Source organism: Tachysurus vachellii, chromosome 14 (assembly GCF_030014155.1).
Source record: "Tachysurus vachellii isolate PV-2020 chromosome 14, HZAU_Pvac_v1, whole genome shotgun sequence".
Taxonomy (NCBI): Eukaryota; Metazoa; Chordata; class Actinopteri; order Siluriformes; family Bagridae; genus Tachysurus; species Tachysurus vachellii.
In genome coordinates, this window is record NC_083473.1 from 18,719,519 (window position 1) to 18,741,560 (window position 22,042).

Below are 22,042 nucleotides of genomic sequence, written 5' to 3' on the forward strand. Positions count from 1 at the left end.
TTGTTTTGTGAGTCCACATATTTTGGGGGTTATTTAAATAAATTAATGTTCCTGTGGTATTTCATGATAAATTAGTTATTTGAATGTTTCTTTAGATATTAATGCACAGTGCAGTATTTTGAAGATTGTACAGCCCTTTGTTAGACATAATATTAAACATAATATTAAACAAATTGTAACACTACACCACTCCTTTAGTTTTAAAAAGAAACACTTCTAGAGAGCACAGGCCCAAAAACAAAACACTACAAATCATTCAAGGTACAAAGATTTATTACAAAAATAGGACAGCAAATGATATACACAACAATCAAACACAGACATGAAATGATTTATGTAAATAACTCATCAAAATTTGGTCACAGCTCTCCAAGATGTTAACAGCCAGCTCACACTCTTACTATATTAGCTAGTTTCCTGGCATATGGCAGACCCTTAAAGCGTAGGGAGACATCCACCTGATATAAACTGAAAAGAAAAAAAACAGCACAATTCAAATAAAACTAACACAACTCAAAACATAAACCTTCACTCAACCACTTCAAGAAAACACAGCAAATATGGATCCCATACACAGAAAAGCCCACACACACAGAAAGCAAGCATTAGGAATCAAGCTGGGAACGTAAGGCTGGGAAGGTGTTAAAAAAATTAATACAAAAACAAAACCCCAGCCAACCGGACTCGTACACAAACAAACAATCAACAAAATACACGTGCTGCCACCATGCAGTACACACCTCTGAGACCGGATAGGCAGGGAATCAAACAAAAAAACACAGGAGAAACAGCAATTGACTTAAATCTAAAACAGAAGAAAACAAAATTAACAAAACATCATATGTTTTATTACAACACTAAACATTTTCATAAACACAATTATCAACTGCCCCATTTCATTTTTATTAGATTAACAATAGTAATCCCCTCCCCCTCCCCCCCCCCCCCCCACACACACACATTTATCTTCATCGGGTACCCAAAATGAGCATTTCAGCATTTATCCACATCTATAACATTACAAAAAAAACACTAAACATTTAAAACCATGGTTACCATCTGCACACTCATTTTTCTTGAATTAAAATATGAATATGACATAAAATATGACATTTACTTTCTTTGCCAGATAGCAGATATAACAGTCAGTGTTTGAGCATCTATCCACATCTGAGTCAAAACAATTCCCAAAGAGAAATAAAATTAAAAACTTTCATCCCATCTTAATTAAAAATAAGACTAACAAGTCTACCCTGAGGGGGGCATGGTGGCTTAGTGGTTAGCACGTTCGCCTCACACCTCCAGGGTTGGGGGTTCGATTCCCGCCTCCGCCTTGTGTGTGTGGAGTTTGCATGTTCTCCCTGTGCCTCGGGGGTTTCCTCCGGGTACTCCGGTTTCCTCCCCCGGTCCAAAGATATGCATGGTAGGTTGATTGGCATCTATGGAAAATTGTCCTTAGTGTGTGATTGTGTGAGGGAATGAGTGTGCCCTGCGATGGGTTGGCACTTCGTCCAGGGTGTATCCTGCCTTGATGCCCAATGACGCCTGAGATAGGCACAGGCTCCCTGTGACCCGGGAATAGTTCGGATAAGCGGTAGAAGATGAGTGAGTGAGTGAGGTCTACCCTGCTACTAGATATAGTTCCATTCCTTACCTGTAGGGGGCAACCCTTTAGTGTGGCGAGTGTGTATAAGGAAAGAAGCTAGTAGAAGGAAAGACGTATAACGTATAGAGTTTGTGGTTTGCCAGTGTTTGTACTGGCTTCTTGATAGGAAACTTTTGTTTCTATTGCTATTGGCCTTTTGTGTCCATCCCATTTCATGCTTAAAGCATAACACGGACAATGGATTGAAACTGATGGCTTACTTTTATTGGAGTTGGAAGAATGTAGCTACCTTATTCAAGTGTATGTTGATGGAGATGTTTTACGTACACAAAGCAGATTTAACTCAACACGGATAAACAAATAACTTCTTTGCAAGAACATTGTTTGCTTTTGTCATCAGCGTTTCTGGTCTTCTCAAAACTGGACATCTACCCAGATAATAGATATTGTCAACATTTTGAATTACATTTACAACATTTAGCAGACACCCTTATCCAGAGTGACTTACAACTGAGCAACTGAGGGTTAAGGGCCTTGCTCAGGGGCCCAGCAGTGGCAGCTTGGTGGACCTGGGGTTCAAACCCATGAACCATTCTGATCAGTAGCACAACACCTTAATCACTGAGCTACCACATCCCTTAATCCACCATATTCATCCAAAATATGTTGCTCAAAGATTTGTGTATGATCGTAAAGCTGAGTAACCCTGTGTTTAAGGTGGATGAGAGTTCATAAATAATATTAAGCAAAGAAATTGTTTTTCTGGTTGCCTTACTTCACTTAGTGGTCTTTATCATCATTTATGTGAAAGTCTTGGAATAATTAGCCAACCACACCCACTACTGGTAGGCGCTTGCCTGGCTTCAATATGTACATATGAAAAAAGTATGCGTGCATTTATCATTGTGCGTTTGTACACATAGATATACAGTAAATGATGAGAGGTTTTTTTTTTGTGCCAAACATTAAAATTACAATGCAAACCCCCATTTTCCTTTTCTTTATTTGTGTGTCTCCCACTTATTGGTATCCACCTGGTTGTGCTGTAAGTCCCTGCCACTTGCATCTGAAGTACAGCAGTACATCTGTCTAATACACATAGTTAGAAGGACATGTATATCTAACTGCAAGTCAGCAACAGTATTGAATTTGGTATAGCAACATGATTGAAACAAAGTTTATGAGAAGCAAACAGAAAGCTCCAGCCTCACCAGTATTACTGTGTACAATATTGACTAGCTTTTGATCTCATCACTAAAAATGACATCTAGACTAAAGCATGTAGGATGAGACTGTACATAAACTGTACATCATAATAAATGAATTTGTTCCCTGAACCTGATTATGGCTGAAAGAAGCCGGAAAAGCAGTGAAAGTGGTTAACTGAGGCCCACGACAAACACTGAGACTCACTTTTTCACAAACCTTTTAGAGTTAAAAAGTTAGCTTTAGAATTTGTTCACTGTCCTCTTGGTCCTTTATTTTGTTTTACTTGTTCAAAGAGAAAATTTTCCGTAGTGTGTGAGTGCGTGAGGGAATGAGAGTGTGTGTGTGCCCTGCGATGGGTTGGCACTCCGTCCAGGGTGTATCCTGCCTTGATGCCCGATGACGCCTGAGATAGGCACAGGCTCCCCGTGACCCGAGGTAGTTCGGATAAGCGGTAGAAGATGAATGAATGAATGAATGAATGGTTTCAGGTGAATGTAAAAAAATCTGTGGAATAATTATGATAAAATTATGAGTCGAATAATTTCAGCTTTATGCATCTTTAATCACTTTGGTGAACATGATATGAATTATTTATATTTTGCTTTTAATCAGTCATCAATCGAGTTCCGACGTCATAGAGAATAGAAGTAGAACAGATTTAAAAGTAAAGAACGCGGAGCTTTCAGTAAGACATTGAACTTTGTGCGAGTGATGTGTTTGTTGAAGTTACTTTGATTACGAGAAGTAATAAATAATCATGAAGATTTTTATTGTTAGGGCGTCTGTAGAGAATCTTCCCCGGCGCGATGAGGACGAAACGACAGATAACACAGAGGACACCACCGGGCCTGTAGTGTTCGCTGAAAACAGGTAATTTTATTTGTACAACATTGAGAGTAAAACAGTAAACAATAGACTTTGGAAAGCTAGTGCCGCTTAATAACATAAGTAATTTAGTTTAGTAAGTTTGTGTGGTCTGACGCTTTGTGGCTGAGCTGATGTTGATCTGAGATGCTTCCATTTCACAGTAACAGCAATGTTTCAGCTGATCAGAACACAACTCAGAGTCCCGCTGGATTATCTACACACCAGGTGAGTGCTGAGATGTGTGTGATATGACAACATAATATTAGTATTGTGTTAATGATGTCATAATACATTTTCACAATACATTGTCACAATACTTTTCTGTGTCTGTGTCATGATATATTGTAAATATTTGTAATAATTACAAATGCCTTTTATTTTTTTTCTAAATATATAAAATGTTACACAGATTTATTTTGTATTTTTACACTATTCCCTTTGATGCAGGGTTAATTGTATAGCGCTTTTAACAGTGGACATTGTCGCAAAGGAGCTTACAGGAATTAAAAAATTAGATTAAAAATGATAAATGAATATTTATTTCTACTACTACTAACTACTGTTGCATTACATATTTTAATACAACAGAGTTGATGCTACAATAAGTTTCTATCAAGTATCGCAAGTATCGTAATATTTTTGTTTGGCATATTTCCTGTCTCTGCTTGTAAGATGGTAGAGGATGGATGGATATATACAGTATATATATACAGTATATGGGTGGTTGACGTGACATGTGATTTTAATGTTACATAGTGTAAATACTCACTAAAATGTGTTTTTTCTTACAACAATCATATGTAAATGAAGCAAATTACTGTATTTTATGTTGTAGTTTTACATTTGGATGAAAAAATATTTTTTGTTCCTGTTTATTTAAAGGCTTTTATGCCAAATGTCCTGCGGTGTGACAGTAACATAAATGAGATATGAAATATAAACAGCTATAAAATAAACCAGCAACATTTGGAATAATTCATAAGAGCTTTGGCATTATTTTACAAATTTTAACTTAATAAAAAAAGGTTTTTAGATACAAAAACAATATACAGGAATATTTATAACAAGCAAAATCTTGTAACATAAATGCCGTCCTGTGGCGTGACATGTAAGTCACGTGGTGTGACATCACTTTAAATGCAACTAAATGCCTTAAGTTAATTTGTGATCAAGTTTTATCATGATTAAGCACTGCATAATTTAACTATCACAAAAAAATAAACAGTGCAGTAAGACTTTTTCTCATTTTACGAAATATTTCTATGCGAGTGAGTGAGAAAAGAAGGTGCAAGTAAGGAGTGGAACTGAAAAACAGTTGTGAAAAATAACTGTATGTTGAATTTTAATGATGATTTTTAGAAAAGGCTTCTTAAACTTGAACATATGTGATTTGCAGTTGAAATCAGTAATATCTGTATATTTTCTCTTTACTGTAGTGTGGTGTCACACCGCAGGACATTTTACGTCTGTTGCTGTGAAAAAGGCTTAGAAAATAGCATAAAGAAGGGGAAATTCTATAAAACAGTAACAGTGACACCATCTTCAGCATTATAACATTATAATTTCATATATTTTGTTTGAAAAATATTTATTTTGTTTGTCAAATATATATTTTGTTTGTCATATAGGAAAAAAAATACTGTTTCACCTCTATTTGTCAAGTGCCCATATACGTATATATGTATATATATGCTTTTAATGAATGTCAGAAATCTGTGTGTCTTTTTTCCAAGAAGCTATTTTTATTATTTTTAGCCAAAGTTTCAGACTGTGTCTTGTTCCTTGTAATAATAAATAAGCAAATATATTTATAACATTTTCATCAACTCTGAGTTCATTCCTTCAGTCAGACACCAGCAGCAGCCATGAGAGCCCAGACAGTACATGTGCTACATGTGAGACTGAGGAGACTGATATGGACAGAGGTGAGGCTGAGCAGGGGGGGCTGGGACTCTTCATCCCTGAGCCCATGCTGTGCTGTGAAGCTGAGAAAGATAAGGTTCCTCACTCTCTAGAAACACTGTACCAGACTGTGCAGTGCAGCAGCACCTCGGACTGCCTGCTGTTAGCAGCCCACATGTTACTGCTGGAGACCGGCTTCTTGCCACAGGTCAGAGGTCACACAATACACAACCGATCAATTAATGCATAAGTCTATTTCAAAGACAATATTAGTATTAAAACCCTTAAAGTGCCTTACATTGTGTAGCTTTATTGCATTCTCTGTTGTCACTTTTACCAATCAAACAAAGAAAGCTTGGTGGTTGTTTGAGTGTTTAAAACGTGTGATTTGGTTTGATTATGTGATGAGTGCAGGGTAGTGACATCAGAGCCAGAGAAATGCCCAGCAGCTGGCTTGCATTAGAGTATCTCTGCAGGCTGCAGTACTTTCACCCGTTCTGTGAGTACAGCCCAGTTCAGATGGTTGGTGTGCTGAAGGGCCAAACACTTATTATAAAAGGTACGCATGTTGTTTCTGTTACATAGGTGTTGTTATTGCATTCATTCATTGTAGCTGCAGCTGATGGTGTAGTCATTGTGTCCCCCCTCTCAGCCACTATGACGGCAACCGGTGCAGAGTTTTCACAGATACTGGCACTGAATCCTGATGATTATGTGACTAAGGAGTGGGCAGGTGCAGTATAAGACACCATGTACATTAAATGAAAATATCTTCGTCATTAGTCTTTATTTTCATGGGTAGTAGGTCAGTTGTTCAGTCCCAGTCCTTGAACAATGTCCTTGACCATCTCTGCTATCATGGCTGACCCTGTGCTGACCCCAACCTCCTAAAAGTCTCAGATATACAAAATAAGGAATTTCACTGTGCTGTAATGTATAGGTGACAAATAAAGGTTGCTTTTTCTCAGTACATCATGGAAGAGCTGTTAAATTTAAACAAGCGTAACTCCACTGTCTAGCGCTGTAAAGAATTTGGTATAGATGCTCTAGAGTCTTAGAATCACTTAGGCTTATAGAAGACTTTGTAACAATTTATTTGTATTTATTGTCTTTTATGTACAGTTATATTTATGTATGAAGATCTAATGTGTGTTTATTGTACACATTTCCATGGACGATGCTTTTAATTTTTTGTCTGGTGGTTTTGCCTTCGTAGGTGGAAATGCTGGACTGGTCTACAGAGATATGCAGAAACTATCTCGTGTTTTTAAGGACCATTTGGTTTACCCACTAATTGCAAGAGCTAGAGAAGGTACAGTATATCCTTAAATCAGAGCCAGTTCTTTCTTTACTGTTCTACCCCTTTGCACACTAGTTACAGTAGATTTGTACCCACTTATACACAGAATGTCTGTGTTTTTGTTTCCTGCTCACTCTACAGCACTGGGTCTGCCTGCACTGTTTGGTCTGACTGTGCTGCCCCCTGAGCTGCTTTTAAGGATAATGCAGCTGCTGGATGTTCCCTCGATCCTAACTCTGTCTGAAGTATGCAGACGCCTGCACTCTGTTTCTCAAGATGACTTACTCTGGAAATACTTTGTGTACCGTGACTTCGGAGGTACCAGCACATCACACAGGCCATCTATAGAGTTAAACTGAAGATAGAGCTGGTCATTTTTTTTTGCTAGAGATTGTGCTATTACCAAGCTAGGAATCTTCTATATTTGTGAAGTGACCTGATAGATCTAGATCAAAACGTTGGATCTTCAACATTATCACCACGTTGTAACTATTAAGTATAATTTTTCATTTTAGCCGACTTTGGAGCTCTATTTATAGCTTATATGAAACCTCATGCACTCTCCAGACATTGTTTATTCTGTCAAGAGGTGCGATGTATTAGTCAGTTCTCAAAGTTGATCTAAGTGACTTTGACAAGAACCGAATTGTGATAGTACAGATATAATACATAGTATAATACAGATTTTCAAAGTTTTCAGTGTCTTTTGCTTTAAAGACAATCTTATAGAATCAATATACAGTAAAGTTCCATTTCTTTTTTAAATGATATGAAACAGGGTTTTTTCCAGAAAATTTACATTTGTGAATGTGAAACTTTGCTAACAAAAGGATCAGATTTATTATGTAAATACTATTGGCAGAATGTTAGTCTCTTTGATGCTTCAAAACACCAAAAAGCACATTTTTCCAAAATAAAGCAAAATTAACATCAATATTCTTAACAATAAAATCACAAACATTTTCCCAAAATGGTTTTACAAGTGGGCAGTACCCAGAGCTGATCCTGACCTCCCTGGAGCCCTAAGCAAAATTCTGCTAAGGGGCCCTTGATCCCAGATGGTTATTACTTACTGAGGGATGTGCATTCATATTGACCTGGCATTATGCCCATTCAAATGTAAATCCATTGGTTTCCATATTGCATTAACGTTGTTTTAACCTTGATTGAGAGACTATAAACATTGTCATTTAGGAGTGCTATCACGCTACCTTTTGTACTGGTCCCCACACAGATGTTGCTGCTGGAAAGCGTGCGTCATTTCGTGCACGATTGCACTCACATATGAACGCATGTTCACACGCGGCGCAGTTATCAAGCTGCCGTTTATAAACACCGTTGCCCTTGGGCATTTATTCATGCGAATGTTCACGCAATAAATTGTTGTGTGACAGACAGGCCAAGCACTGGCAGCACTGCACAGCTAATTGCTGTTCTCGCATTTCACTCTCATTTTGTTTCTTTTTTCTCTTTTCATGGCCAGATGGATAGTTCCGCTTCATATTGTCATCTACACAGTAAACATTAACACGCGCTGTAAAATGAGGCAGGGGAGCCCTACGCAACTTGCGTAGTGAGCATATAGGGCTGATCGGCTCTGGCAGTACCAATATAAGTGAACCACGGTTTCTAAGCTGTTATTACAAAATGTACAATTTGTGTCTATATCGCTTTTAAATTTCACAAGAAAATGTTTTGTTGGGTAGATCCTATGAATAAGTTTAAATGAGACTTCCTTTATTTTATGTGTAATTAAATATGGATTTGGAAGTAGCCAAACCTTTTTCCAAACAATATCATCTGTAAATTAGCACCAAAACGTTGCTGGTCTAGACTTAAGAACCGCTTGCGTCAGGGACTGGGGGTGGGGTTACTGTTAGATAACGTACCTTAAGTATACTAATGTTTAATACACTTTTACTTTACAGCAATATGATCAATTATCAGCACACATGATAGTGGGTAGCTACATGCTAAGGCTAACTTTTTTCGTGTTAATGCATGGATGCCAACTTTTGAGTTCAGCTTAGAGTGAGATCCTGGGGGCGGGGCTCTGGTTATGGGGAGGGGCTTGTGGAGGGGCGTGGCTTTGTGTGGAAAAAATACAAACACAAAATCCTTGCATTAGCAGAAGTGTATTAAGTATATATTGATTGTCAAAGTATTTGGTATCTGTACAGAATTTCTTGGGAGATTTACATTACATTTAATTTTCACAAACATTTTACAGAAATAGGATTAACATGTGATTAACATGTTCACAGATTAACATGTGCTCTATTGTAAGTGCTGGTGGCTGATTTTGCAGACTTAATCATTGATTGGGATGTCGTTGACTTGACATCCTGTTCTTAGAAAACAATAATTAACATTAACTACTAGGCATGTCCAGATATTTGTCATCTGGAAATGCTTTTGTACTGTTTTTTATGATAAAGTTATGTAAAATAACTGCTCAGTGCTGCAAAACAAATAACTCTGCTAATGCTAACTTAATTCTATATAAACTATATAACAGCATAGGCCTATTAGTTACTAGCCTAAACTGGACTTAAGTAAAGTTTCCCGAGTCAATAACCCCTGAGCTAAACGCTCTTTTTACATAAATAACACCTCTTTTCTATCGTAGTAATGTAGAGAGGCAGCTACAACCCAATTTTCCTCAAAATCTGCTTTCCTCCTTGGTGGACAAAATACATAAGTCTCTATGTGCAGATGGCTGAGAGACAGGTTCCAAGGGACCGTCTGCAAAGTGCAAAACCCGAAAAGCGAATACTAAAAAACAGTCAATAACTTCACTGTAATACACTGTACTGTCACCAGCTCACACATCACTGATGTGCCACTGTACTGTCACCACTGTTATACTACAACACTTACTTGGGGGAATTGACTTTTTTGTATAATTTATGATTTTTCATTTTAAAAAAAATCAATAACTTCACTGTAATTGTTACGCCCAAGGACATATGTTTTTGTGTTTTTTTTTTCCCCTTTCTTCCTGTTTCCCCTCTCTACTTCTCGCAAGCAGGAAGTAATAGGTACCACCTGACCCCAATGATTGGTGAGCTGATGTGATTGGAGGAGGAGAGGAAGCTGTGGAGATTTAAGCTGCACCATGGCACAGAGCAGTGTGTGTGGGAGGCTGTGTTGTGAGGCTTCTTTTCTGCAACCCTAAAGGCATTGACTTGAAGTCTGTTAATTGAATTTCTCCCAATGTGTTATTGGGCTAGTCATCTTGTTGTACAGGTTGCCTATTATCAGAGAACCCATTTTTGTTGTATGTTTACTGTTTTGTACATACTTTTGTTATCTCTTGACCTATTAAGTTATTGTTAATTCTTTGGGGAGGGATTTGTAGAGAGGTGGGTGCCATTTTTCTTTCATATATTGTTTTCTCTTGTTTAAGTTAGTTAGGGAGTTAGTTTAGTATTGTAAACTCTTGTTTTTTGTTTTCTTTTGTAGTTTAGTTAGTCTTTTTCTAATAGTTAGTGGGTTTGTTTGTTATTTTGGCCTTGCCCCCTCTTGAGGCCTTGAAATCCTCCCACATTTGAAAAATAAAAGAACTTGTTTTGGTCTTTGTAAAGCCCTGGGGTTTGGAACTTGAACCTCGCTGCCTCCACACATCACACCAGTTTTATTCTGTTACTCGTTCGGGTTTTGTACTTTGCAGACGGTCCCTTGGAATCTGTCTCTTAGGTATTTGCACATAGACTTGTGTATTTTGTCCAACGCGGAGGAAAGCTGATATTGAGGAAAATTGGGTTGTAGCTGCCTCTCTACATTAGTACTACGGTGAAAAAGGTGTTATTTGTGTAATAAAAGCGTTTAGCTCAGGAGTTATTGACTCGGGAAACTCCAATCTGTGAATATGTGGCCAACTTTAGTCTAAACTGGATGGGGACACGGAGCGCCCTGTAACTCACTGACCTGCCTGCGTTCAAACTTCACACGGTGCAGATGGGAGGGAGAACGGCTGACTACACGGTTTATGGGAATACATTGTGTATTTCCCTCACAATTGTCACAAAAAAACTCACTACACTGTCTGTCTGGTCTCTCTGCGCGTAGCTTTGCGAGATCATGAGGTGCGATTTGTTTTTCCTCACTGCTGCACGAGTCGGCGTGAGACTATGGGGGTGTGGCGTGAGAATCGGGTCAATTGAGTGAGTCTCACGCTGAATGCGTGAGAGTTGGCAGCCATGGTTAATGATAAAATAATGTTATGTACTTTCTCGATTACAACCTCCGTTTTTACAGATTACAGGGAGCTGCAATTACACGGTGGAATCGCCACATTTGGATGCCAATGTAGGTTCACAAAGCCATGAGCCTTAACAGTAAAGCAACTTCCACCATTGTTGATGTGTTTGTGTTTGCCGCTGCTGCGCTAAAGTTGCTGGGACACGTGACACGTATACAGTGACGTCAGACTCGGCTTTGTGATGGCTCTCTAACCGATGGAAAGGCAAACCGGTTCTTAGAAGGTTCGCCAGTGGAACCAACTGTGAACCAGCACCAGTGCTAGCTCTGAACCAGCACCCGGTTCTTTCTGGTGGAAAAGGGGCATAAAAGACAAGACATTCTCTCTATATTTGAACTCTGTGGGCAGTTCAGTAGGCTACTAGCCTTACACCTGATTTCATAAATGCCTAATTTTTTTTGTGTGTGCAATTATTTTCAAGGTGGAGTTAGTCGCAGATACAAAGACTGGAAAGAGGTACAGAAATTGAAAATGCTAAAGTGTAAATTAATTTTTCAACTAAAATGCCATTTATTGTGAACTTCACTGATGTTTCTCTCTTACTTAAAATCCACAGCTTTACAAAAAGGAATATAAGATAAGGAAGTCACAGAAAGGATGCAGATTTTCTAGTTTTATAGCATTCATATAGAGTTTCCAACCACCAGCGAAATTCCGCCAGGAGGAGGCCATTTTCTCTGGAACATTACAGAATAAATATATTACAAAAAGATTCATGTGGACTTTTTATACTGTATAACCCGAATGAAGTCAGATTTTTTCATAACAGGCTTGAAACTGAAAGCTGTAAGGAAGAGAAAAATCACGCAGCTGTCAGATCCAATTACTTCTTTTGATTAAAGCCAACAGTTTGACTTTGCTCATTTTCCTTGCTTCCCAGAATGTAATACAATTAAAAATATATATAATTTCCCCAAATTTAAACAGAAATGCTAACTGACTGTCCGATGCTTCTCATGCTATAAAGCCACCATTGATCTGACATACACTTGATGTCATTTATATGACTTGATTTGAGTTGTGACTTTATTTGATTCATGAAAAGCAAAAATGAATGAGGAGCGATTTGAGTGAAATCATATGGGTCACTGTATAACACATTAAATCAAGATGGCACTGAACCTCTTCATTTAAAGTGTAACAGTACTAGAAGATTTAAAACTGCTTTGCATATTCTGATGTTTGTGCTCATCATTAATTCAGACAACAGTGTTTCACTTAGGTTCCTTTCTCTGTTAAATTGAAAATCCATCAAATGTGACGTAACCTCTTGACAGATGTAATAATGTCTTAAGCTTAAATATAACTTGGTGCTTGGTGAAATCCAAGAAGGCATAAGTCTTAAAAAGTGAGGGATTCTTCATGGTTAGAAAATTGTAATTCTATAATATTTTACATGAGTCACACCATGTGCCTCCATTGACTCCTACACGGTCACAAATATAACCAGGATGTGAAGATTTTCTGCACCTAGCTTTTAGCAACTGATCATTTAATTTAATGTCTGTAGCATAATAAATAGTTTGGGAGAGAGTAATATTATTATTATTATTTTTTTGCCTGCTTTTATTACAATTAAGATCTTAATAGGATCTTAAAGTAAAATCTGAAATCTGTCATCACACAATACAGAGTCTGGCTCTTTGTATATGAATACACCCTGTTCAATCTCAAATACATTCTAATGCCCAAATGATGCTTTTTTTTTACACAGTCACTTGTGTGGTTTGTTAGTTGAGTTAGTCATGTGCTTTTGGTCTACAGAGGTTAGCATTTTTCTACAAAAGGCCGAATACCCTCCTGCCCATCATGCAGCACCAGATTGTCCACCATGACAGCTGTGACGGTGACATATGCAGCATCTCAGCTTTGTGCCATCTGCCTCTGAAAGGCTGTTTTTCCGAGAGCCGACTCTGGGCGACTAGACTTGCAGATTATGTGTGCGATGGCCAGTGTTTCTTCCATCCAAATATTCCTCATGCACCACCTTACTGACTAATCCATGTAGCAAAGCCTCCTGTGCAAAGCCTCCTGTAAACATCATCATTGCAACCTGGGTAAAATACAACACGGTTTAGGATGCTTGATCGAAAAAAAAAAAAGGTTTCAAGTTCCTAGTTACCTCTCTAGGAACAGCTCTTCCAATAGCCACTCCTGGAGTAGCGCAGAGCATGCCGACATTCACACCGGGAGTTGCAAAGCTTGATTTGTCCGTCGCTACAGCAATATCACAACTGGCAACTAGCTGGCATCCTGCTGCTTTGGAAATGAAATTATTAACCATTGCGATCACGGGAACTGGAAGGTCCTGAATCAGGGTCATGACCTTCAACAACAGTAATGGCCAAAAAGGACTAAAATGAACATCACCTTCTTTACCATACTATGCTTTGTTTTCATGTGACATCACAAAAACATGTGCACTGCCATTCTGATTCCTAACAAGAACATTTATGTGCCAAGATCATCACACTGTATAGTAAATATGAAATCATGTTGTGTTTTAACAAATTTGAATTTGATTTTCTTTAAAATAAATTACACTGAACAAAATTATAAATGCAAAACTTTTGTTTTTGCCCACATTTTTCATGAGCTGATCTCAAAGATCTAAGACTTTTTCTATGTACACAAAAGGCCTATAAAAACCGGTCCAAGTCCAAAAAAGTCCAAAAACCGGTCAGTATCTGGTGTGACCACCATTTGCCTCACGCAGTGCAACACATCTCCTTCACATAGAGTTGATCAGTTTGTTGATTGTTGAATGTTGGTCCACTCCTCTTCAATGGCTGTGCGAAGTTGCTGGATATTGGCAGGAACTGGAACACGCTGTTGTATACACCAATCCAGAGCATCCCAAACATACTCAGTGGGTGAATTGTGAGGAATTGTGTCCAGTGAGTATGCTGGCCATGCAAGAACTGGGATGTTTTCAGCTTCCAGGAATTGTGTACAGATCCTTACAACATGGGGCCGTGCATTATCATGCTGCAACATGAGTTGATGCTCGTGGATGAATGGCACAACAATGGGCCTCAGGATCATGTCACGGTATCTCTGTGCATTCAAAATGCCATCAATAAAATGCAACTGTGTTTGTTGTCCATAACATACGCCTTCCTATACCATAACCCCACCGCCACCATGGGCCACTCGATCCACAACATTGACATCAGAAAACCGCTCACCCGCGCCATACACGTTGTCTGCCATCTGCCCTGTAAAGTGAAATCCGGGATTCGTCCGTGAAGAGAACACCTCTCCAAAGTGCCACACGCCATCGAATGTGAGCATTTGCCCACTCAAGTCGGTGACAAACTTCCTTATTTTAGATTATTTATTTATCTCTCTCTTCTGTTTCCATACTTCTGTAAAGCTGCTTTGAGACAATGGGAATTGTTAAAAGAACTATACAAATAAATTGAATTTGAATTTGAAATACTCAAGGGTGGCTCGCCATCTCACTTTCACAGAGTTTGTGAAATTGCTTCCACTGTGTTTTTCAATCCAGGTCACAGACCTGTTTTTTGTTTTTGTTTTTTTTTCTTCCATAAAACCGTGTCATGAACATCTATCCAATCAGCACACGTGACATTAGCATGACATTTTCTACCGATCAAAACAATTAAGTAATCAATCAAACTTCATGTAAACACTAACGAAAATAATGTAGACATATTCTTGCAAAATAGAAAAGTGCATAAATCTCACCGTCAGATGATTTTACATTATAATAGACACCTTTTCCTGATCATCAAAGGTTCCACAATCGGCTTCAATATTAACAAACATCACACTGCAAATAATTCAATATTAATGCTCAAAGTTTTCTGTCACACTTTTGTTACTTATTTGTAATTAACAATAACTCTATACAATAATTCAATAATTGTAAATCTTTATTTTACCATTTCACAAGGTTTGGTGAATTTCTAACTCCTGTCACTCTCTGAGGCATCATCTCTGCATCACTATGCCATACGTAATTTCGTCACACTTGCATATATTACCATGCATTATTTCTGCATTTTATTTATTTTTCTTATTCTTAAACAGTTATGTCAATTGTAATACATATATACATATATTCTATCACAAAACGTTCAGAGTTAAAAAAGTTAGCTTTAGATTTTGTTCACTGTCCTCTTGGTCCTTTACTTTGTCCTTTAATGTGTGTTTTTTTCAAGGAGCAAATCAATAGATAAATTATGTATTTTCATCCTCTTGTGCACATCTCAGTCTAATACAACAGAAAGTCATCCAGCGTGCCTACTACATGATGTGTGTAACATAAAGGCAACAAATCAGACTTTCTTCATAGGTGAGTGACTATAGGACATTCATATTTAAAACACTAAATGAGGTCCTTAACTCCGATATAATACCGAAGTGTCGAAGTTACTGGAATGGAATATTACTGAAAGTATAAGGTAAAAAAACAAAACTGTTTTTTATACTGTGTTGCAGCTGTAGTAGCAGGAAGAAGATATTATTATTATTATTATTATTATTATTATTATTATTATTATTATTATTATTATTATTATTATTAACAAAAACGCTCAACGTGGATGTGTGCCTTGGTATCGTAGTTACAACTAGAAAAAATAAGTATTTAATGAAAATATCTGTCCAAAGCTTTTAGAACACCTGGCAACCCATGATCACATATTTTGAGAAGCTCATTAGGTATAAATAAATAAATAAATTTACATAAACATTTTGTTTTCTGTAAAGCTGCGTTAAGACCACGTTAAGACCATTGTTAAAAGCGCTATACAAATAAAATGTAATTGAATGGTTTCAGGTGAATGTAAAAAAAATCTCTGGAATAATTATGATAAAATTATGAGTCAAATAATTTCAGCTTCATGCATCTTGTAATCTCTGTGGTGCGCATGGTATGAATTATTTATATTTTGCTTATATTATTCATTCATTCATTCATTCATCTTCTACCGCTTATCCGAACTACCTCGGGTCATCTCAGGCGTCATCGGGCATCAAGGCAGGATACACCCTGGACGGAGTGCCAACCCATCGCAGGGCACACACACACACACTCTCATTCACTCACTACGGACAATTTTCCAGAGATGCCAATCAACCCACCATGCATGTCTTTGGACCGGGGGAGGAAACCGGAGTACCCAGAGGAAACCCCCGAGGCACGGGGAGAACATGCAAACTCCACACACACAAGGTGGAGGCGGGAATCGAACCCCCAACCCTGGAGGTGTGAGGCGAACGTGCTAACCACTATTGCTTATATTAAATTAAATTAATTTATTTTTTTGGCTATCAGTCACCAATCGATGCCCGACGTCATAGAGAATAGAAGTAGAACAGATTTAAAAGTAAAACGTGAAAAAGAACGCGGAGATTTCAGAAAAAACACTGAACTTTGTGCGAGTAATGTGTTTGTTAAAGTTACTTTGATTACGAGAAGTTAATAATGAAGAGGTTTATGAGTGCAGTTTGGGCGGCTGTAGAGAACCTTCCTTGGCGCTTCCTGCTGGCGATAGGAGCTGCAACCCCTGTAGCCGTTATTTATTATTATGTTAATCGGGACAATGAGGAGGAAACGACAGAGAACATAGTCGACACCACCGGCCACGTAGTGTTCACTGAAAACAGGTAATTTTATTTGTACAACAATGAGAGTAAAACAACATGAATCATTAAATTGCTTATTAACCAACTAACTAACTAACTAACTGTCAGCGGTTCACATCATGATAATATTAGTATACAGTCGCGGTAATAGTCATATGTTAAAGTGGGAGTGGAGGTTTGACCCAGTGTTCAGTATGCTAAAGGTTTATGTTAAAAGTTGTAGCAACAATCCACAACAAACACGTCACATATAGAAGTGTGTCTGTTCTCCTGGACTGAGGTGTGATAACTGTTTCCCCCTGTGCAGTAAAATGAAGTTAAGAGTAAGAGTAATCGAGCAGACGAGCCGAGTGGAGCTTGAGGGACCAGAACCGACCCTGACCCAACTCAGCACCCAGGTCAAAGAGGTCGTGCTGCCTTCAGCTGGACTCAGGTAAGTTCTCTCTTATATAAAGCTAAAGGTGTGTTTACACATGACCATCACACAGCTGGTTAAACACCCTCATTCAGGATTATTTCCCCTTTGTGTTATGATTCCACTTTACACTTTACACCACTGTAAACTCTACGCTTTTACATCACTTTAAACTCCACAGCACTAAACTCTATGCTTTACACCACTCTAAATTTTACAATTTATGCCACATTACACTTTACACAACTCTACATTTCACACTATTCTACACTTTACACAACTCTACACTTTACACTATTCTACACTTTACACCACTCTAAACTCTACGAGTTAAGCCATGCTACACTTTACTCCACTCTTCACTATTTCATGAGCACACAGTTTAGTACTGTAAGTTTGTGTGGTCTGACGCTTTGTGGCTGAGCTGTTGTTGATCTGATGCTTTTATTTCACAGTAACAGCAACGTTTCAGCTGATCACAACACACCTCAGAGTCCCGCTGGATTATCTACACACCAGGTGAGTGCTGAGATGTGTGTGATATGACAACATAATATTAGTATTGTGTTAATGATGTCATAATACACTTTTCTGAAGTGTTGTGACATATTGTGAATAAATGTAATAACTACCAATGTCTTATTCTTTTTTTTCTTAATATACAAAATGTTACACAGATTTTTTTTTGTTACATTTGTACACTATTCCCTTTGATGCAGGGTTAATTGTATAGCGCTTTTAACAGTGGACATTGTTGCAAAGCCGTTTACAGGAGTTAAAAAATTTAGATTAAAGATTAAAAATGATAAATCAATATTTATTCCTACTACTACTAACTACTGTTGCATAACATATTTTAAGACAACAGAGTTGATGTGGAGTTTTCTACAATACGTTTCTATCAACAATCGCAATATTTTTGTTTAGTATATTTCCTGTCTCTGTTTGTAAGGTGGTAGAGGATGGAGAGACATATATATATATATATATATATATATATATATATATATATATATATATATATATATATATATATATACCAGCTTTTAATGAATGTCAGTGTGTCTTTTTTCTGAGCTATTCTAAATATATGCAAATATATGTATAACATCTTCATCAACTGAATTGATTCCTTCAGTCAGGCACCAGCAGCAGCCATGAGAGCCCAGACAGTACATGTGCTACATGTGAGACTGAGGAGACTGATATGGACAGAGGTGAGGCTGAGCAGGAGGCAATGGGGCTCTTCATCCCTGAGCCCATGCTGTGCTGTGAAGCTGAGGAAGATAAGACCCCTCCCTCTCTAGAGACACTGTACCAGACTGTGCAGTGCAGCAGCACCTCGGACTGCCTGCTGTTAGCAGCCCACGTGTTACTGCTAGAGACCGGCTTCCTGCCACAGGTCAGAGGTCACACAATACACATGCATAAGTCTATTTCAAAGACAATATTAGTATTAAAACCCTTAAAGTGCCTTACATTGTGTAGCTTTATTGCATTCTCTATTGTCACTTTTACCAATCAAACAAAGAAAGCTTGGTGGTTGTTTGAGTGTTTAAAACGTGTCATTTGGTTTGATTATGTGATGAGTGCAGGGTAGTGACATCAGTGTCGGAAAAATGCCCAGCAGCTGGCGTGCAGCAGAGCGTCTCTGCATGCTGCAGTACTTTCACCTGTTCTGTGAGAACAGCCCAGTTTATATGGTTGGTGTGCTGATGGGCCAAACACTTGTCATAAAAGGTATGCATGTTGTTTATGTTACATAGGTATTGTTATTGCATTCATTCATTGTAGCTGCAGCTGATGGTGTAGTCATTGTGTCCCTCCTCACAGCCACAATGACGACAACTGGTGCAGAAGAGTTTTCACAGATACTGGCACTGAATCCTGACGATTACATGACTAAGGAGTGGGCAGGTGCGGTATATGACACTATGTACATTAAATGAAAATATATTCAAGTCATTAGTCTTTATATTTATGGGTAGTAGGTCAGTTGTTCAGCCCCAGTCCTTGAGCAATGTCCTTAACCCTCTCTGATACAGTCTGACCCTGTGCTGACCCCAACCTCCTAACAATCTCAGATATACAAAATAAGGAATTTCACTGTGCTGTAATATATATGTGACAAATAAGGGTTGCTTTTTCTCTTATATGCAACTGCAGTACATGAAAGAGCTGTTAAACAAGCGTAACTCCACTGTCTAGCTCTGTAAAGAATTTGGTATAGATCCTCTAGAATCCTAGAATCACTTAGGCTTATAGAAGATTTGTAACTTTTTTTTGTATTTATTGTCTTTTATGTATAGTTATATTTATGTATGAAGATCTAATGTGTGTTTATTGTACATGTTTCCATGAACGCTGCTTTTAATTGTTTGGTGAATTAAAGAGGTTTTGTCTTCGTAGGTGGAAACACTGGACTGGTCTACAGAGATATACAGAAACTATCTTGTGTTTTTAAGGACCAGTTGGTTTACCCACTCATTGCAAGAGCTAGAGAAGGTACAGTATATCCTTTAATCAGAGCCAGCTCTGACTTTGCTGTTCTACCCCTTTGCACACTAGTTACAGTAGATTTGTACCCACTTATACACCAAATGTCTGTGTTTTTGTTTCTTGCTCACTCTGCAGCACTGGGTCTGCCTGCACTGTTTGGTCTGACTGTGCTGCCCCCTGAGCTGCTTTTAAGTATAATGTTGCTGCTGGATGTTCCCTCGATCCTAAAGCTGTCTGAAGTATGCAGATACCTGCACTCTGTAACTCAAGATGACTTACTCTGGAAACACTTTGTGTACCGTGACTTTGGAGGTATCAGCACATCACACATGCTATCTATAGAGTTAAACTGCAGATAGAGCGCACTGGTCACGTGATCACTTTGTTCTGTGACTGTGCCGTTAGGAAACTAGGAAGCTTCTGCACTTGTGAAGTGACCTGATAGATACAGATCACAAAGTTATCGCCACGTTAAAATGATTAAGTAGACTTTGCCAATTTAGCCGACTTTGGAGCTCTATATGTAGCTTATGTTACACCTCATGCACTGTCCAAAGTCCAGACATTGTTTATTCTGTCAAGAGGTGCAATGTATTAGTCAATCAAGTTGATCTAAGTGACTTTGATAAGAACCGAATTGTGGTCATGTGATCTGATCGTAGCTGATAGGTGTGTATGTAAATACAAGTTCTTAGTTTTGCGTACACTGCCATGCATATGTCTAATCATACTGGCAAAGGATATTATTTTGCATTTCAGTACACCACAACAGTACAGACTGTATAACAAACAGACTCTCTCTATATTTGAACTCTGTGGACAATTTAATACTAGCCTTACACCTGATTTCATAAAAGGCATTAATGTTTTTTTTTTTTTGTGTGCAATGAATTTTCAAGAAGACACTAAGCACAGAAGACACATTGACTGGAAAAAGGTACAGAAATTGAAAATGCTAAATTGTAAATTCATTTCTAAACTAAAATGCCATTTAGTATGAACTTCACTGATGCTTCTCTCTCACTTAAAATCCACAGCTTTACAAAAAGAAATATCAGCAAAAGATGAAACGGCAAAAATGCAGAATGGGGATTGTATTCTTGCTGTAGTTCTGAGTTAGGTACCACCAGTGTGACCATTTGCTGAGGCCAGGGAGAGGCCATTATTTCTGGGACATTACAGAATAAACTAAATATATTACAAAAAGATTTATGTGGACTTTTTAAATAAACAGAATGAAGTCATGATTTTTTCATAACAGGTTTTAAACTGAAAATGTATGGACGAGAAAAATAACCAGATCTAATTTCCTCTTTTGATCAGATCCAACAGTTTGACTTTGCTCATTTTCATTGCTTCCCAGAATGCAATACAATTTAAAAAATATATCATTTTTTTCCCCCAAATTTAATTGAACAGAAATGCTCACTGACTGTCTGATGCTTCTCATGCTGTAAAGCTACTGTTGATCTGACATACGCTTAATGTCATATACAGCGGGTAAAATAAGTATTGAACACGTCACCATTTTTCTCATAAATTTATTTCTAAATGTGCTATTGACATGAAATTTTTACCAGATGTTGGTAACAGCCCATTCAATCCACACATGCAAAGAAATCAAACCATAGATGTCCGTAAATTAAGTTATGTTTAATAATGTTAAATGACACAGGGAAAAAGTATTGAACACAGGTGCAAAAAGGCACGGAAAGCCAAGACAATCAGTAATTAGAAAGCAATCCTGCCCCTTGTCAATGCAAATTAATATCAGCTGGTTCTGTCCAAACTGATGGCCTATAAAAAGGTCTCGTTACCAAGGTATCACACAAGAAACATCTCATGTTTCTCATCTCATGATGGGTAAAAGCAAAGAACTCTCTCAAGACCTTCGCAACCTTATTGTTGCAAAACATTCTGATGGCATTGGTTACAGAAGGATTTCAAAGCTTCTGAATGTTCCAGTGAGCACTGTTGGGGCCATAATCCATAAGAACATCATTATACCATAAACAGGCCACGACCAGGTGCTCCTCGCAAGATTTCTGACAGAGGAGTGAAAAGAATTATCAGAAGTGTTATCCAAGAGCCAAGGATCACTTGTGGGCTGCTTCAGAAAGACCTGGAATCAGCAGGTACAGTTGTTTCAAAGAAAACAATAAGTAATGCACTCAACCGCCATGGCCTGTATGTAACGCTCACCATGCAAGACTCCACTGCTGAAGAAAAGACATGTTGAAGCTCGTTTAAAGTTTTCTGCACAACATTTGGATAAGCCTGTGAAATACTGGGAGAATATAGTCTGGTCAGATGAGACCAAAATTGAACTCTTTGGATGCCATAATACACACCATGTTTGGAGGA

The 22,042-nt window shown here is 38.0% G+C and overlaps 2 protein-coding genes and 1 pseudogene across 2 annotated transcripts; 2 read left to right on the forward strand and 1 right to left on the reverse strand.

Annotated features, from left to right (window-relative positions):
* Positions 1-3,572: 3,572 nt before the first annotated feature.
* Positions 3,573-7,243, forward strand: LOC132856640 (F-box only protein 7-like). Its single transcript, XM_060886271.1, has 7 exons — positions 3,573-3,685; positions 3,844-3,907; positions 5,529-5,792; positions 5,999-6,143; positions 6,237-6,317; positions 6,801-6,896; positions 7,026-7,243. The coding sequence occupies exons 1-7, from the start codon at positions 3,573-3,575 to the stop codon at positions 7,241-7,243; spliced, it is 981 nt and encodes a 326-aa protein (XP_060742254.1).
* Positions 7,244-12,915: 5,672 nt separating this feature from the next.
* Positions 12,916-14,442, reverse strand: LOC132856641 (enoyl-CoA hydratase domain-containing protein 3, mitochondrial-like; annotated as a pseudogene).
* Positions 14,443-16,603: 2,161 nt separating this feature from the next.
* On the forward strand, positions 16,604-20,091 carry LOC132856642 (F-box only protein 7-like). The gene is made up of 9 exons (XM_060886272.1): positions 16,604-16,785; positions 17,072-17,197; positions 17,635-17,698; positions 18,318-18,581; positions 18,775-18,919; positions 19,013-19,096; positions 19,589-19,684; positions 19,814-19,990; positions 20,084-20,091. The coding sequence occupies exons 1-9, from the start codon at positions 16,604-16,606 to the stop codon at positions 20,089-20,091; spliced, it is 1,146 nt and encodes a 381-aa protein (XP_060742255.1).
* Positions 20,092-22,042: the final 1,951 nt, after the last annotated feature.

Coding starts and splice junctions, on each gene's coding strand:
- LOC132856642 (XM_060886272.1), top strand. CDS start 16,604: ATGAAGAGGTTTATGAGTGCAGTTTGGGCGGCTGTAGAGAACCTTCCT. Junction 17,198..17,634: donor CTGCCTTCAGCTGGACTCAG/GTAAGTTCTCTC, acceptor TTTATTTCACAG/TAACAGCAACGTTTCAGCTG. Junction 19,097..19,588: donor CATGACTAAGGAGTGGGCAG/GTGCGGTATATG, acceptor TTGTCTTCGTAG/GTGGAAACACTGGACTGGTC.
- LOC132856640 (XM_060886271.1), top strand. CDS start 3,573: ATGAAGATTTTTATTGTTAGGGCGTCTGTAGAGAATCTTCCCCGGCGC. Junction 3,686..3,843: donor GTAGTGTTCGCTGAAAACAG/GTAATTTTATTT, acceptor TCCATTTCACAG/TAACAGCAATGTTTCAGCTG. Junction 6,144..6,236: donor CCAAACACTTATTATAAAAG/GTACGCATGTTG, acceptor CCCCCCTCTCAG/CCACTATGACGGCAACCGGT.